At 41.3% G+C, this 14,234-nt stretch overlaps 1 protein-coding gene across 1 annotated transcript; it reads right to left on the bottom strand.

The window, feature by feature from the left end:
- Window positions 1-4,074: 4,074 nt before the first annotated feature.
- Window positions 4,075-14,012, bottom strand: LOC147892679 (membrane-associated protein VIPP1, chloroplastic-like). Its single transcript, XM_087387031.1, has 11 exons — window positions 13,299-14,012; window positions 12,533-12,633; window positions 12,335-12,445; window positions 12,181-12,245; window positions 12,003-12,084; window positions 6,950-7,024; window positions 6,771-6,841; window positions 6,538-6,620; window positions 5,083-5,147; window positions 4,907-4,981; window positions 4,075-4,619 (listed from the first exon to the last, which is right to left on the bottom strand). The coding sequence occupies exons 1-11, from the start codon at window positions 13,630-13,632 to the stop codon at window positions 4,518-4,520; spliced, it is 1,164 nt and encodes a 387-aa protein (XP_087243157.1). The 5' UTR covers window positions 13,633-14,012; the 3' UTR covers window positions 4,075-4,517.
- Between the last annotated feature and the right edge of the window lie 222 nt (window positions 14,013-14,234).

Raw genomic sequence — 14,234 nt, 5'->3', positions numbered from 1 at the left:
GGATGGCTGTTGAGGTTGAGATTTGGGCCGTTTGTCATGGTGTCACTTTGTCGATGGCGTTGTAGGACTTTTTCCCATCTTATTAGATTGTCTTCACCCTGGCATTTCACACATGAATCAGGTCCCTGTTTGATAGAGCCAATATAGTGCCATGTGCTAAGAGTGCCTGTTGCTTTTGTCAGTGGTGGCTAATGCATTTTACTCTTTTTGTGATGAGGGTGCCGTGTGGGCAGATCAAAGCAAGTATCTCTTGGGGCTTTTATTCGTGCAATTTATTCGCGGTGCTCAAAATGTGTGGGTGTTCTATGCATGACAAATGAGGTAGGCATTCCTCCTATATGCTTAATTTGCTAAGGAAATCATAGGGCAGCTACTCAGTCATCACCTTTGAGCCCTAGGTTGAAATCAGTTTTGAAACTACCTATATGTGCGAAGTCGTACATATGCTAGTGAGTGCTCATGTGATATAATTAGTCCTAACTATGGAAGACTTGGGCCCCCAAATCTTCATTATTGTCAGGGATGGCTTGCATGTTGATGTAGTAGTGCTTCAGTTGGCTCCCATTTATTATTGTTGTGAACTGAACTCCATCCAGTGTTTCTAGCAGCACAGCTCTAATGGGGTTCATTTTTTTGACTCTGTAAGGTCCTTGACCTAGAAATTTTAGCTTGCCTTGTGGACTTTGGTATTGTACAGCAAAACTAGGTCACCTTCCTTGATGTCTTTGTCTTTGAGGATTCTATCAAACCATGCCTTCCTTGTTCGTTTTGTTGTTGTCATGGCATGGTAGGCAACTAATCTGGTCTCTATATGATTTTCTGATTGATAGAGTCTTTCTTTCAAGAATGCATGATCTCCCATACATTCTTGTACTGCTATGTGTAAGCTAGGTATTACAAATTCCAGTGGGACCACAGCTTCAAGTCAGTACACCAATTGAAAAGGTCTATTTCTTGTATTGACCTTGAGTGTGGTTCGGTATGCCCATAAAGTTGCATTTAGTTTCTCTGGCTAATTAGAATGCTTTGGTTCTACTGCCTTGGTGAGGACAATGCATAATATTTTGTTCATGGATTTGGCTTGTCCATTCCCTTGGGGGTAGTAAGATGTGCTCTTTCTATGGATTCCCATAAAGCCAGACAAGAGTTCTTAGATGACCTCATTGCCAAAATGTGTGCCCCTATCTGAGACAATTTCAATGGGACATATGAATCGGGTGATCATTCTCATACAAGAACCTTGTTGTGTTTCTGGCATCTGCCTTTCTGATTGTTTTAGCTTCAACCCATTTGGTAAAGAAATAAGTGGTGGCCACAATGATGTAGCATGCCTGTGTTCCCTTTACTTACTGGATGGATGGGACCCACAAAATCAATCCCCCATTTTTCAAATGGTTTTTGTGCAACGATTGTTGTGAGGAATTGAAGTCCTTGTGTTGGCATACATCACAACTTTTGACATATTCATAGGCATCTACCCAAAGTGTTGGCCACCAGTAGCCGAGAAAGAAATGTCCACTTGCAATGCCTTCATGGGCTTCACTAAGGATTGGCATGATCTCATCTGGCATTACATATCTCCTTAAAACCTGGTCCTTGCCCATCTTGTATAATTGCCCTGCAATGAGTTGATAGGGTGCAACTTTTAGAATTACTTTTTTGGCATCCATTGCTTTCATTTCAAGAGGTGGTCTTCCTACCATTAAGTACCCAATGATGTCTGCACACCAGTCAGGCACGTCTATTTGAAATAATGCGGCATCTGGTAGGTCATCTTCTATTCCTTCTAGCTCTTCTCCTGTCCTTAATCATGACATGTGATCATCAACGAAATGTTGAGCTCCCTTTCTCACCACGATTTTGAAATTGAGTTCTTGTATAGCAGTAGAAGCCATCGAGTGATTCGGCCTATGGTACATGGCCAATTCACAAGATATAGTAAGGCTTGATGATCTGTGTAGAAGATAAAGCCAGCAGCCAATAGATATTGTTGAAATTTTTTGATGATGTAGCTCATTGACAAGGCTTCTCTTTCTGTTGTGGTGTAATTCATCTCCACATCATCTAGTTGTCTGCTTGCAAAGTATACTGGGTAGTCTTTGTTGTGTTTGCCAGGTTGACATAACACACTCCCTACTACATAATTGGAACCATCGATATGTAGATGAAATTCTATGTCCCAATTTGGTGCAATTAGAATAGGGGATGATATCAATCTCCACTTGAGGGTTTCGAATGCTTGTTCGCATTCATCTGTCCAAATGAAGTTGACTAGGAGCTTATATAGGGGTCTTGCAATCATGGCATACCTCAGTATGAAACTTCTATAGTATCCAGCTTGGCCCATGAAGATTTGGACTCCCTTGGCATTTAGTGGGGTGGGAAGTTCCATCATGATGTTTATTTTATCCATATCAGTTGCAATCCCATGTCAAGAGACTATGTGTCCCAAGACTACTCTGTGTGTGACCAAGAATTGGCATTTTAGAGGATTCAAAGAGATTCCATATTCGCTACATTTTTTTAGTACTTCTTCAAGGCATTTCAAGTGATCCTTTTTTCCTGAATACACGCACAAGTCGTCGAGGAAGACTTAAAGGAACTTGTTGAGAAATTCCTTAAAGGTGGTGTACATGACCTTTGAAAAGTAGATGGGGCATTGCATAAGTCGAATGGCATGAACATGTATGCAAAAATGCCCCATTGATCTTGAGGTGCCATTTGTTCTTGGTTGTACCTGTTGAACCCATCCAAGAAGCTATACACTTTAGACCCCGCTACCCTTTCTAAAACTGTTTCAGTCAATGGTAGGGGATAGTGATCTTTGATTGTTGATGCATTAACGTTCTTGAGATTCACACATATTCTGACAACCTTGTTTTTCTTAGGAACAATCACAATTGGTGACACCCAATCGATATGCTTGATCTCATAAATAAAACCAACATTTGGTAATTTTTCTAGTTCTTCATAGAAATGTGTGCCATACTTGGAATTTGTCCTTTAGGATCCACATACCTTTGGTTTGGATCCTTCCCTTATTGGCATGGTATGTACTGCAACTTCAGGGGAAATCCCTTTCATTTCTTTGTAAGACCAAGCCATGCAATCTCTATATTCCATCAGCAATGCTTTTAATTCTTTTTCTTCTTCTAGAGTGAGTTGTTTGCTGATGTATATAGGATTTTATTCCTCTCTGTCCAAGGCAAGATTCAGTTTCCTTGTCTTGTGGCTGGTCCATAAGCTAGGGTATCCTCAATATTCTCTAGTTCTGTGAGCTCTGATTCCTTGACTGGCCTAGGCATTGCTATTGTTGCTTCTCTGCTGGTGTAGTTTTTGAAGTAATTGGCAAATTCCTTAGGCCTTCATGGCACTTTGAGGTGCTTGCTTGGCTGCTAGCTCCACTGGATGTGATGGAAGATGTTTGGTCCAATTCAGCTGTGTTCCCTTGCTCTTCTTTTTTGTTAGTATTCACCATTTCACTCTTCATTCTCACATTGGGTTTAAACTTTCGAAGTTTTTTGCTTGTGAGACTAGTGATGGATTTTCAATACGAGTCACCTGCCACCCACCTTTTCTTACATATGTCCATGTGAAAAAGCTTGTCTCTCTTATTTTGTATTTCAGTTGCTTTCACCTCTCTCTTTTGAACTCTTTGATATTATTTCACATATTGTAGCTAAAGTACTAAACAATGATATGAAAACTGTATCTCTAAGCTGTAGAGATAGAGAACTCACACTCACGTACTGTCATCACTTAGCCTCATGTGGAAATGGTTTCAAATCTTATTCTCTTTATCCTCTTTCCCTTTCTCATATTACTTAGACTTTCACGAGCGTGTTCTTGTATTAAAAGAACGATCTGTGAACTAGAGCTTCCAGATTTACGGAGTTGATACAAACAAAGGTTCTTTAGAAAGGTCCATTAAAATAGAATGAAAATCTTACACCACATTCTTCAAAATGCTTGCAACAGCAGTTGCAGCCATAAAAACAGGTCCACTGAGCATGCTAGGTCTTGCATTATACACTCAAGTCTTGATGAAACAAACCTTCATTGAGAGGTCAACTCTCTTTAACTTTTGGATAGACTACAGGGTTTGGCATGCTTCTAGTGGAGACAATCAATTGTCGCCACGCTATTATTGCACAATAGACTGTCAAATTTTACTTTTAGGATTGGCAAATACAAGTCCAATATTAGTTAAGAGTCCCCTTGGACCATGGCATGCTCTGGTACACATGCATTAGGTGCCATGAACAAATCAATTTACACAATCTGAATAACCTTCCTTATTCATTTAACCTGTCTGTACTCTCATATTGACAAAATCACATCACTAGAGAGCTGTAGTGAAAAAGGATCTTCAGGCCGTAGATTTCTTGTCCCAAAAATCCAGAATAGAAACAAGCCTTCGTATTAGCCGAAGATCTATTTTTACATTATGCTTCCAAATATTTCTATCTCAAATGATACCATGCTCTACTGTTAGACAAAGAACTCTTAAAGAATGGTCAAAATTCAGAGGCTTTTCTTCTCAGATCATTTAATTCTTTCTCGATTTCCCTATCTTGAAATGGGTACCCTGTTCGACCTGCTGGAAGCTCGCTGGGTCTCTGCATAAAAGGAAACAAAGTGTGGAGAGCATTTTAGAGCTCATCAAGACAACCCCCCTTCTCTCTCTCTCTCTCTCTCTCTCTCTCTCTCTCTGTTTGATCTCATAGATCCGCGCGGCCTTCTGAAGACATTAATACATCTTTCTTTCTTTCTCTCTCTCTCTTACATATCTATCTATCTATTTATTTATTTATTTTAATTTATAATACAATATATTATTGATGTGTACATATGTAAGATTTAGGGCTCAAAATGGCAGGATTAAAAGGATAGTTCAGACTAGTACCTTGGAAGATGCCAGCATCTCTTTCTTCAAAGAGGCAAGATCATCATCTACTGTGTCACTCTCCAATAGAGCAAACTGCCAATGCCCAGAAAGCACAGGTGTCAGACATACTGTCATTAAATTAAGCTCAACAAGACTATTTCCGAGAATTGCAGCACTGTATCAGGACTGTATACCTTTCCTGCAAGATCATCTGTGCTTATTTGATTTAAAGCATCTGCTTCAGCCTCCAGAGCAGTGACTGCAATCAATACATAATTAATTATAAAATCTCAGCAACGTAATAAGCATGATCTACAAAAGCAGGACATTTAAGACATGCATTCGTCCACATTTTCAAACAATGTTTTCATTTTGCCCAGATGCTTCAGGACATAATTTCTTTCCAGATCCTTTACTTCCCAGATTGTACAAGTTGGGCTCCTGTTTAACGTTCAAGTTCCTCCGTTCCTCCCAACATTATTTAATCGTTCGACAACCAATCTTGCATAAAGACTCTCTCTCCAATCTTGCATGAAGACTCTCTCTCTCTCTCTCTCTCTCTCTCTCTCTCTCTCTCCCCCCTTTCCACACTCACGGCTGACATGCATAGGCACATCTGCAGATGCAGACAAATAAGGCGCAGATACAGACACACACAGACTCTCACGCAGGCATACATGCACATGCATACAATTGCACACATTTGACTGATACATACATCTTGATAAGAAACAGAGTTAGATCTTCTGAAACTCAATGACGAAACATTTCTGAAACAGTTTATCTGAAACCTGCTTACACATTTTCACGTGCAATAATCACTGTACGGGAGAAACCCAAATCTGATGCAAACAAAAGTACGATAAATTTCACATCCATATACCTGCACTCTAAGGTTGCTATTTGAGATCTCTTCCAACAGTCTAGAGAGGGTACTGTGGTTTGCTTACAAGCAGGAGAGTATAAATTGGTTTTTTTGGAGTATAGGATTCTTGCTCCTTTGATTGCATCAGTTCAAACTTTCAAAGTGAATTTACGGTTGCCTGCATTTTTAAAGTCCATGCACTTGAACTTAGAATCAAATTGATCTTTTGTATTATGCTGAGATAATAACTATGCTCAGCTTTTATTAAGGAGGACCAATTGGCTGAGCAGTTCTCCCTCATGCTGAAAATAGGAGGTACAGCTTTGACACTAGCTTGCCAGCCTGTCATGTGGCATGAATGATATCTGTGCTGCTTTAAAACCTCTCAATTTGTTGTTTAGACGCTGTCCAAAAGCGCAATGAGTTGCATTGTTGATTATTGCCATGTCACTTGGTATTTACATTGGCAAGAATGGAGGTTTTGTAATACAAACGTGGAATTTTGATCACCACTAGTTAATAATTCATCAGCATTTCCCCCCACTTGGGATGTAAGGCGTCAGATACACATCTCATAACAATAAATACACCACCAAAATCAGAGTTGAATGCTCATCAGAGAAAACAAAACACAGAACCTATAGACAAGTGCAATAATATAACTAAGTTGCCCTCTAAAAACTGCTGTGAAGATAAGGCTTCTTTGATTTAATGACTGGACCCATGAATCACACCTTGAACCAAATAACAACTTTACAAAAGTCATAATAACAAAGAAACCTACCTTTCTCCTCCATCCTCTCAAAAGCCGAAAGAGCACTGCTAGTGTTGACATTTCCCAGCATTTCAGACACTTTTGAAGCAGTCCTGCAGGTGTTATTATTATTTTAGTGTTTCACTAAAACTAAGCTGCTAGAGCCATAAGTCCAATTTCCACAACAAGACGTTCACAAATTCCTTTGAATTCAAATGCACAAGGATTAAGGAACAAAATAGAAAAAAATGGAGGTAGCATACTTTGCTGACTGTGCCCGAGCCTTGAGAGTGTCTTTCTTTGATCTAGCTTCCTGAATCTTGCTTTCTAGAAGCTGCAATAGCCTCAAACACAAACTATGAGAGATCTCTTAACCATCAAAAAGACCATCTGTCAGTTTAGTCAAAAAATACAGCATATGACTTCAAAATTGAGGTTTTACCCGAGTACTCGAAATGATCTTCTCAACAACCGTCTTTTGCTGGTCAAGTTGGGATTTCAAGGCTTGAGCATTATCCTGCCAAGCCAAAATGTTGAAGGAATCTCTCTCTCTCTCTCTCTCTCTCTCTCTCTCTCTCTCTCTCTCTCCCAACCTCTCTACCGCCCCTAAAGAGTAGAATCTCTTTCCTCCCCCTCCCCCCCCCGTTGAGTCTTACAATCAGAAATTTTCGGACACATACTTGCAGGTTTCGCCTTTCAAGAATATTTATGATAAGACTCAACTCAGGAAGTACAGGGCCGGACTCACTCCAAAGATACAGGCCCAAGTGAACACCAAAGATATTAAAGAAATATCAGATCTCATGCATTCAGCCAATGTGGTTAGTCTCATGTACATGCAGGATCCTGGGATAAAAAGCCAGCGACCCCCAAGTTTGAAACAAGAGAGTTTCCCAAAGCTCAGAAGAGGGGATTTCAGCCTCAAAAGCCGAGGGAAAACCAAGCGCAAAAGCCCTATAAGGAAAGACCACAGTTTACCCCTGAACAGATTGAAACTTTCAGGAAAGAGGATAAATGCTTTAGGTGCAGCAAAGAGGGGCATGTGGCTGCCCAGTGCCCAAAAAAGCCTTCAACTTCGAAGGGAAAAGAGGCAGAGAAGCTACGGGGACCGCAAAAGCCAATGGCAGGAGGAATTCCTGACATACTGGGTCATGTTTCAAACCCAAAAGAACAAGAATTGCTGCTATCATGGGGCAAAATCAGAGACCAGCAAGCGCTGATTTTATTTGATCCAGGGGCTACTGATAACTTCATATCAGAGGATCTAGCTCTGAGGCTGGGAATAAAGACAGAGGAGTTGGGCAGGGCTTTGGATGCCGATTAGATGTTCTGTGGGAACCCTGTGCCAGTCACTCCCTTGATAGGGAAGCTCTGTCTTCATGTACAGAGTTATGTGGATCAAGAAGACTTCTTCATTTCTCAACTGAAACATCATGATGTAGTCTTGGGTATGCCTTGGTTTCATCGCAAGGCAGTGAAGTTGACTCTTCCTGAAAGAGTGTTGGAGTTTGTACATAGCGGCAAAGTATATCGTGTGGTTGCTAGGAATAGAGGGAAAACTATTCCCATTGTATCAAATAGTTCTGTTGGAAAAGAAATAAAGTCTGCAGTTTCAGCTTAGTAAAAGAGAGAGATGTGGAAATACATGCTGAAATAAGTGAGGTGGATCAGAATAAATTTCAGTTTCTTGAAAATTTTAAAGATTGCTTTTCTGACGCTTTGCCAGGGGAGCTACCCTCTAAGAGACCTGAGGATCATGGCATAGAACTCATTCCTGGCAGCAAGCCACCCAATAGGCCCCCATACAAAGTTAGTGCAACTCAGCGAAAATAGATTATGACTCAGGTGCATGACTTGTTGTCCAAGGGGCTGATTCAGCCCAGTTCTCCTCCTTTTTGTTCCCCTGTACTACTAGTACAGAAGAAGATGGCTCATTCCGTATGTGCGTCGATTACCGCGCACTGAACAAAATGACCATCAAGAATAGATTCCCTATTTCGCGCATTGATGATGTGCTTCATCAGTTAAATGGAGCTTCAGTTTTCAGCAGGATAGACTTAAAGAGTGGCTATCACCAAGTGAGGATACACCCTCAGGATAGGCACAAGACAACGTTCCGCACTACTTTTGGGTTGTATGAATATCTGGTGATGCCTTTTGGATTGAGAAATGCCCCAGCTACTTTCAATAGGATGATGGATCATATCTTCCGACCTTACAAACAGTTCACTGGTACCTTCTTCGATGACATCTTGCTATATTGTTTCAAGAGCTGAGAAATCATCAGCTCTATGCAAACAGCAAGAAAAGTGAGGGAAGAAATCCATTACTTGGGGCATATAATATCCAAAGATGGGATACGGATGGATCCAGCAAAGATACGTGCCATTCAGGAATGGCCACAGCTGAAAACTGTGCATGAAGTTCGAAGTTTCCTAGGCCTGTGTTCTTACTACAGAAGATTTATCAGGCATTTTGCGGATATCGCCTGATATAGCCGCTCCACTCCACGATCTTACTAAGAGAAAAATGCAGCTTTCAGATGGGGAATTCCTCAAAAGACAGCCTTCACCACACTCAAAGAGAGACTGACTACAGAGCCAATCTTAATAGTTCCAAATTTGTAGCAGCCATTTGATGTGGATTGTGATGCTTGTGGGGAATGTGTTGGGACTGCATTGCATCAGAATGGTCATGTAGTGGCCTATGAGACCAGGAGACTCCGAGATGCAGAGAGATATCTAGGAATCTATGAGAAAGAGTTATTGGCTGTAATTCATGCCATCCATACATGGAAGCATTATCTTTTGGGTGCAGATTTTACAGTTAAAATAGATCCCCAAAGTCTGAGATACTTTTTGACTCAGACAAAGCTTTCCAAGAAGCATATGAAATGGGTAAACATGCTGTCAATGTACCATTTTCAGATTGTCCATACTCCAGGAATTCGGAACAAAGTGGCAAATGCCTTGTCTTGAAGACCCTAGGTCAACAATGTAACTATTGCTTATCATCAGGACTTGGAAGATATGAGGGAGCAATATGCTAATGATGCAGATTTTGGTGAGATTTTACAGCAAATGCAAGAGGGGCAGTCCACTAATCACTATTCCCTGCAAGATGGGTATTTAATGAAAGAGGACTGCCTATGCATCACCCAAGAGATGAGGAAAAAGATTTTGGAGGAATGCCATCCACCTCCCTATGCTAGACATAGAGGAATTACAGCAACAACTCAAGCACTAGAGAGGTATTTCTTTTGGTCAGGGATGCGGAAAGATATACATCAGTTTGTTATTGAATGCCTTACGTGTCAGAAAGTGAAGTATGATAGACAAAAAGCACCTAGCGTACTTATGCCTCTTCCCGTGCCTCAGGCACCATGGGAAAGTATTGCAATGGACTTTATTTTTTATTTGCCAAGATCAAAGTCACAGAATGATGGGATTTGAACTATCATTGATAGATTCAGCAAGCAAGCTCATTTCATTCCGGTTCGCAAAACCATAAAGGCACATCATATGGCTAAGCTTTTCATGGCACAGATCTTTAAGCACCATGGTATGCCTAAGTCCATTGTCAGTGATTGAGATCCCAGAATGACCAGTTTATTCTGAAGAGCTTTATTTGATAATATGGGGACGAACTTGAATTTTTCTTCTTTCCATCCCCAGACAGATGGTCAAAGTGAAGAAGCAAATTCTACAGCATTGGATATGCTGAAATGCTACGTGGGTGACCAAGGTTCAAACTAGGAAAAGTACCTACCATTGGTACAGTTTGCTTACAATAATACAGTACACAGCTCTCCAGGGAAAGCCCCCTTTGAGGTCATTTATGGGAAGGTGATTCTGCCACCTATCCTGAGGACCAAGGATGAAATATTTGCAGGTAATCAGTTTGTGAGAGACCTCCAAACAGCTTACAGCCAAGTCCGGACAGCAATTGAAAGGTCTCAAGAGAAGCATAAAGGAGCTGCAGATAAGCATAGGAGACGGTTAAATCTCAAGGAAGGGGATTGGGTACTTTTAAAGTTCGACAAAGCTAGGCTCCGCAAGTTTAAAGGCAAACAGAAAGTGTATGCAAAGTTACTATGGCCCTTTCAGGGTTACCAAAAGAATAAATGAGGTTGCATACAGGTTGGCATTGCTAGAGCATTGGAGGATTCACGATGCATTCCATGTGAGTCTTCTAAAGAAATTCCAGGGGCCAGAGCCTACAGAGCCAATATCAGAGGATCCACCAGAAGTGGATGAGCTAGAGGAGGTCCTTTAGCCAGAACAGATTGTGTACCATACTGTACGCAAAGGCCCTCAAAGCAAGGAGTTTTACAGTTATCTTGTAAAATTCAAGAATTAGAAAAGTTCGGGCAGTGGCCAAAAGGTGGACACCCTTAGTTTGCAACCACCCGCCTAACCATGCAAATGGTGTCTGATGACAGCTTTCTCTCTTCATGAATAAAAACCTTCGGGGGGGTCCAGCCCGACATTTTGTCTTGGGCCCTAGTGCATCTATAGAGAGAGGGAGTGAGAGAGAGCATAAGAGAGAATATTTGCAGTAATTATCTGGAGCGAGGTTTCCTGCATTGCAGAGCAATTCAAGGAGGCCTCGAAATCAAGAATAGTCCTTCCCTAAGAGGGTTTGGTGCACCTCTTCTGTGATTGCGCTTCTGCGTGGTTGTCTGTGGCATGTGGATACGGGTAAGAACCCTTCCTCCTCAATCCCATGGCAAGCTTTGAGCATGTTATTTTGTATGTGTCTCTCTTGAGAGGATAAAACATATTCTATTGGTTATCTAATGGCTGTCTATGGATCTAGATGTGTGTCTAATTCAGTAACACTTGCGTGCACAAGATGGAATGAGGTTTGATTGACACAGTGTGTGATTCCTGGGCATATTCTTCCACGTTGCATGAGCGTTGGCTACAGCAAGCAACCTACATCTGTGTATACGTATGTATACATACATATGTACGTATGTACATTTACATGTGTGTGTATATATATATATATATATATATATATATATCTGTACATATACATACAGTTACACACACACACACACACACACACATATATATATGCATGCACATACATATGTATGTATGCATGTACTGCCACCCCAGATGGGCTAACTACTGCAGAAGGGCCTGCCTTAAATGGCCAAGGACTGGACCTAATACAGGACTCTAACCCCTTTTGTTGGTCAGTGTCTGCCCTCCGAGTTGACAAGTGTGCCAAGCTATAGCAGACTCACATCAGTCATCTGCCAATCTACACGTCCGCATGTCAGTTTGCCATTGTCTTGATAAGGCCGTGCTGAGCTAGCTGCTGCGGGGCACAAGATACCCAGTAGCACCTGAGTTGCATTCTTCCACTACATAAACAATCTTTTAAACCAACCATTCTTGCCTTCTGATTATCCTTCAGATGTAGATTTCACACTTGTCAGCATTTGTTGAACGTCAATGTTCTGTCTTGATGTCTTGCGTTACCTCAAAATCTTTTCGCCTTTTAAGTGCGTCACGTGCAAGGTTCTCCTCTCCTTTTTGCAATGCCAATTTTGCCCTCCTGTACCTGTTATGATCACAGACAAGCAATAGTCAGTATTGTAAGATACAACAAGCAGCATGACCTTCACCAAAGGATCAAAGAAATTCTGCCCAAGGTTACCAATCTTCAGCGTTCTGTTGTGCAGCTTTGTACTTGTTCTCCAATTGTTTCTGAGAAGCCAAAACCTACACAAAATCGTGCAAGTTAAAAATGCACAGCTGCTTCATCAAACAATATTCTAAACCAGTGGACACAGAAAGACAGAACACAGTACCTGTGCAGAGGCTTGCCTCATCTTTATGAGATCTTCATTCATTTCCAGCACTGTCTGTTCAAGAATTTTTTCTGGATCTTCTGCCGCACTCACAATGGCATTGGCATACGACTGGCCCACCCAAGAACCCCTAGTTAACCAAATATCCGCTAACCTCGGTCCTCCAAAGAGTACAAAAAGATTAAAAAGAGTGTATACCCGAGCTATTCGCACAATGCGCTCAAATATGTTCATACAAGCCCCTAGAGCACCTCCACCTGCCCCAGTTCTTGAGATGTCCGCAAGCATTATCGCTCCAGCTAGAATCCAAGCCCAAACATGTACGAGTTGAATACTCCCAAAATCTTAAGGCTGAAAGAGAGAAACTTGATACTTGGAATTATGACATTGATAAACAACAAGACAAAGTTGACTTACAGCCAGAGATGTGCGACCTAAGCAAGTAAAGCAATTCATACATGTAAACAAAACATTGGTTGTTAAAATTTTACATTTCTAGATCTGCTTAAAGCGCCTAGTAACAAACAGATTATATAACCACAATTAGAGCAGCAGAAAGCTACTTATGATTGAACCACGAATAGAGTTGAAGTCATCAGCGAAGGAACCATTCCGACTTTCTATCGATTTTGTCAAATGCACTCTTGAATTTGTTGTAAAATGGATACGAGAGGCGTTGAGCATTGCTGAGTCTTCAAAATGAACAAGGGTGTAGTCCTCATTATACAGCAGAAAAGAAATGCATTTTGAAAGGCCCTTGTGAACAAGGTAGGTGCATGATTTTCATTGGGAGCATTGAAATAGACCCGCAAGTAATTAAATATAACGATGTTGATACGTGCAAATATTTCAAAATAGAACACCTCATAATCAACATATGGGGCCGCCTTTATATTATATGATGATCGTGATGCTTGAGAAGACTTGGAACGAGCTTCAAACCGGACATAGCTTTCGTGCTTACCAGCGCCATGGAAAAAGCTCGAGTCCAGCGATCGCGAAAAGAAGCAGCTATGAAGAACAATTGCTTTGAGCATCCTTGCCGACCGTCGATTGGGCATGTTGTCCATTGATGGAAGATACAAAGATGAGGAAAGCGCGGAAGCTGACAAGACTATGGAGGGGGAAACGCGACGAGGGAAACCAACAACTAGATGTGAAGAACCCAATTGGGTAAATGAGCAAGAAGGGGGAAGAGGGGATGGAGAAGAAGAAGAAGATGGAGAACAAAGCATTGATGCGCCAGGGTTACGAGCTAGAGCGACTGATTGAAGAGGAGCAAGCACTGGACTCGCCATGGCCAGGGTGATGAATTCCAACACAACCCAAAATCGATGGCGAGGCAATTCGCCAAGGAAAACCAGAAAACACCGATACCCACAAATCTTTGAGAATGGATTTGAGCTCGAGAATAAGGCAAATGGGCAACAAGGAAAGGAGATTGGAAAGCCTTCCTTAGAAGCAAAAACCTTTAAACAAGCTCGGCATCAGAGGGCGGTTAGCAGTCCAGACAGAAAGAGTAGTGAAAAGAGAGAGACGAGAGAGAGGAAGCTCCCATGTAAAAGTACCTTTGCTTGAGTCTCCCATTGGCTACCTCCATTGCAAGCAATCTTTGAAATCAACCAGTTGAATTTCTCTCTCTAGGCATTAATGAAGTATGAGTTCTTCATTTTGGGTTTCGGAGTGATTTTGTTCTCCATTTTGGGTTTTGTGGCGTGATGTTGTTCTTGTTGTAGGTGTTCTTATCATTTGGTGCATGTTGTGTGCACTTGAATTCTTGTAATCCCAAAGTGTTTCCTGTTTTTTTTTTAAGTCTATGTTGAAGTCTCCTACGATGTATGTATTGAATGTATTGGTAATTGTTATGAGTAGTTGTTGTACGACATAAGTAGAGATGTCG

This window comes from Dipteris shenzhenensis, chromosome 16 (genome assembly GCF_047967505.1).
Source record: "Dipteris shenzhenensis isolate YYH24624 ecotype China chromosome 16, Dip_SZ_1.0, whole genome shotgun sequence".
Lineage (NCBI taxonomy): Eukaryota > Viridiplantae > Streptophyta > Polypodiopsida > Gleicheniales > Dipteridaceae > Dipteris > Dipteris shenzhenensis.
This window is presented reverse-complemented; position numbering and strand designations above follow the sequence as displayed.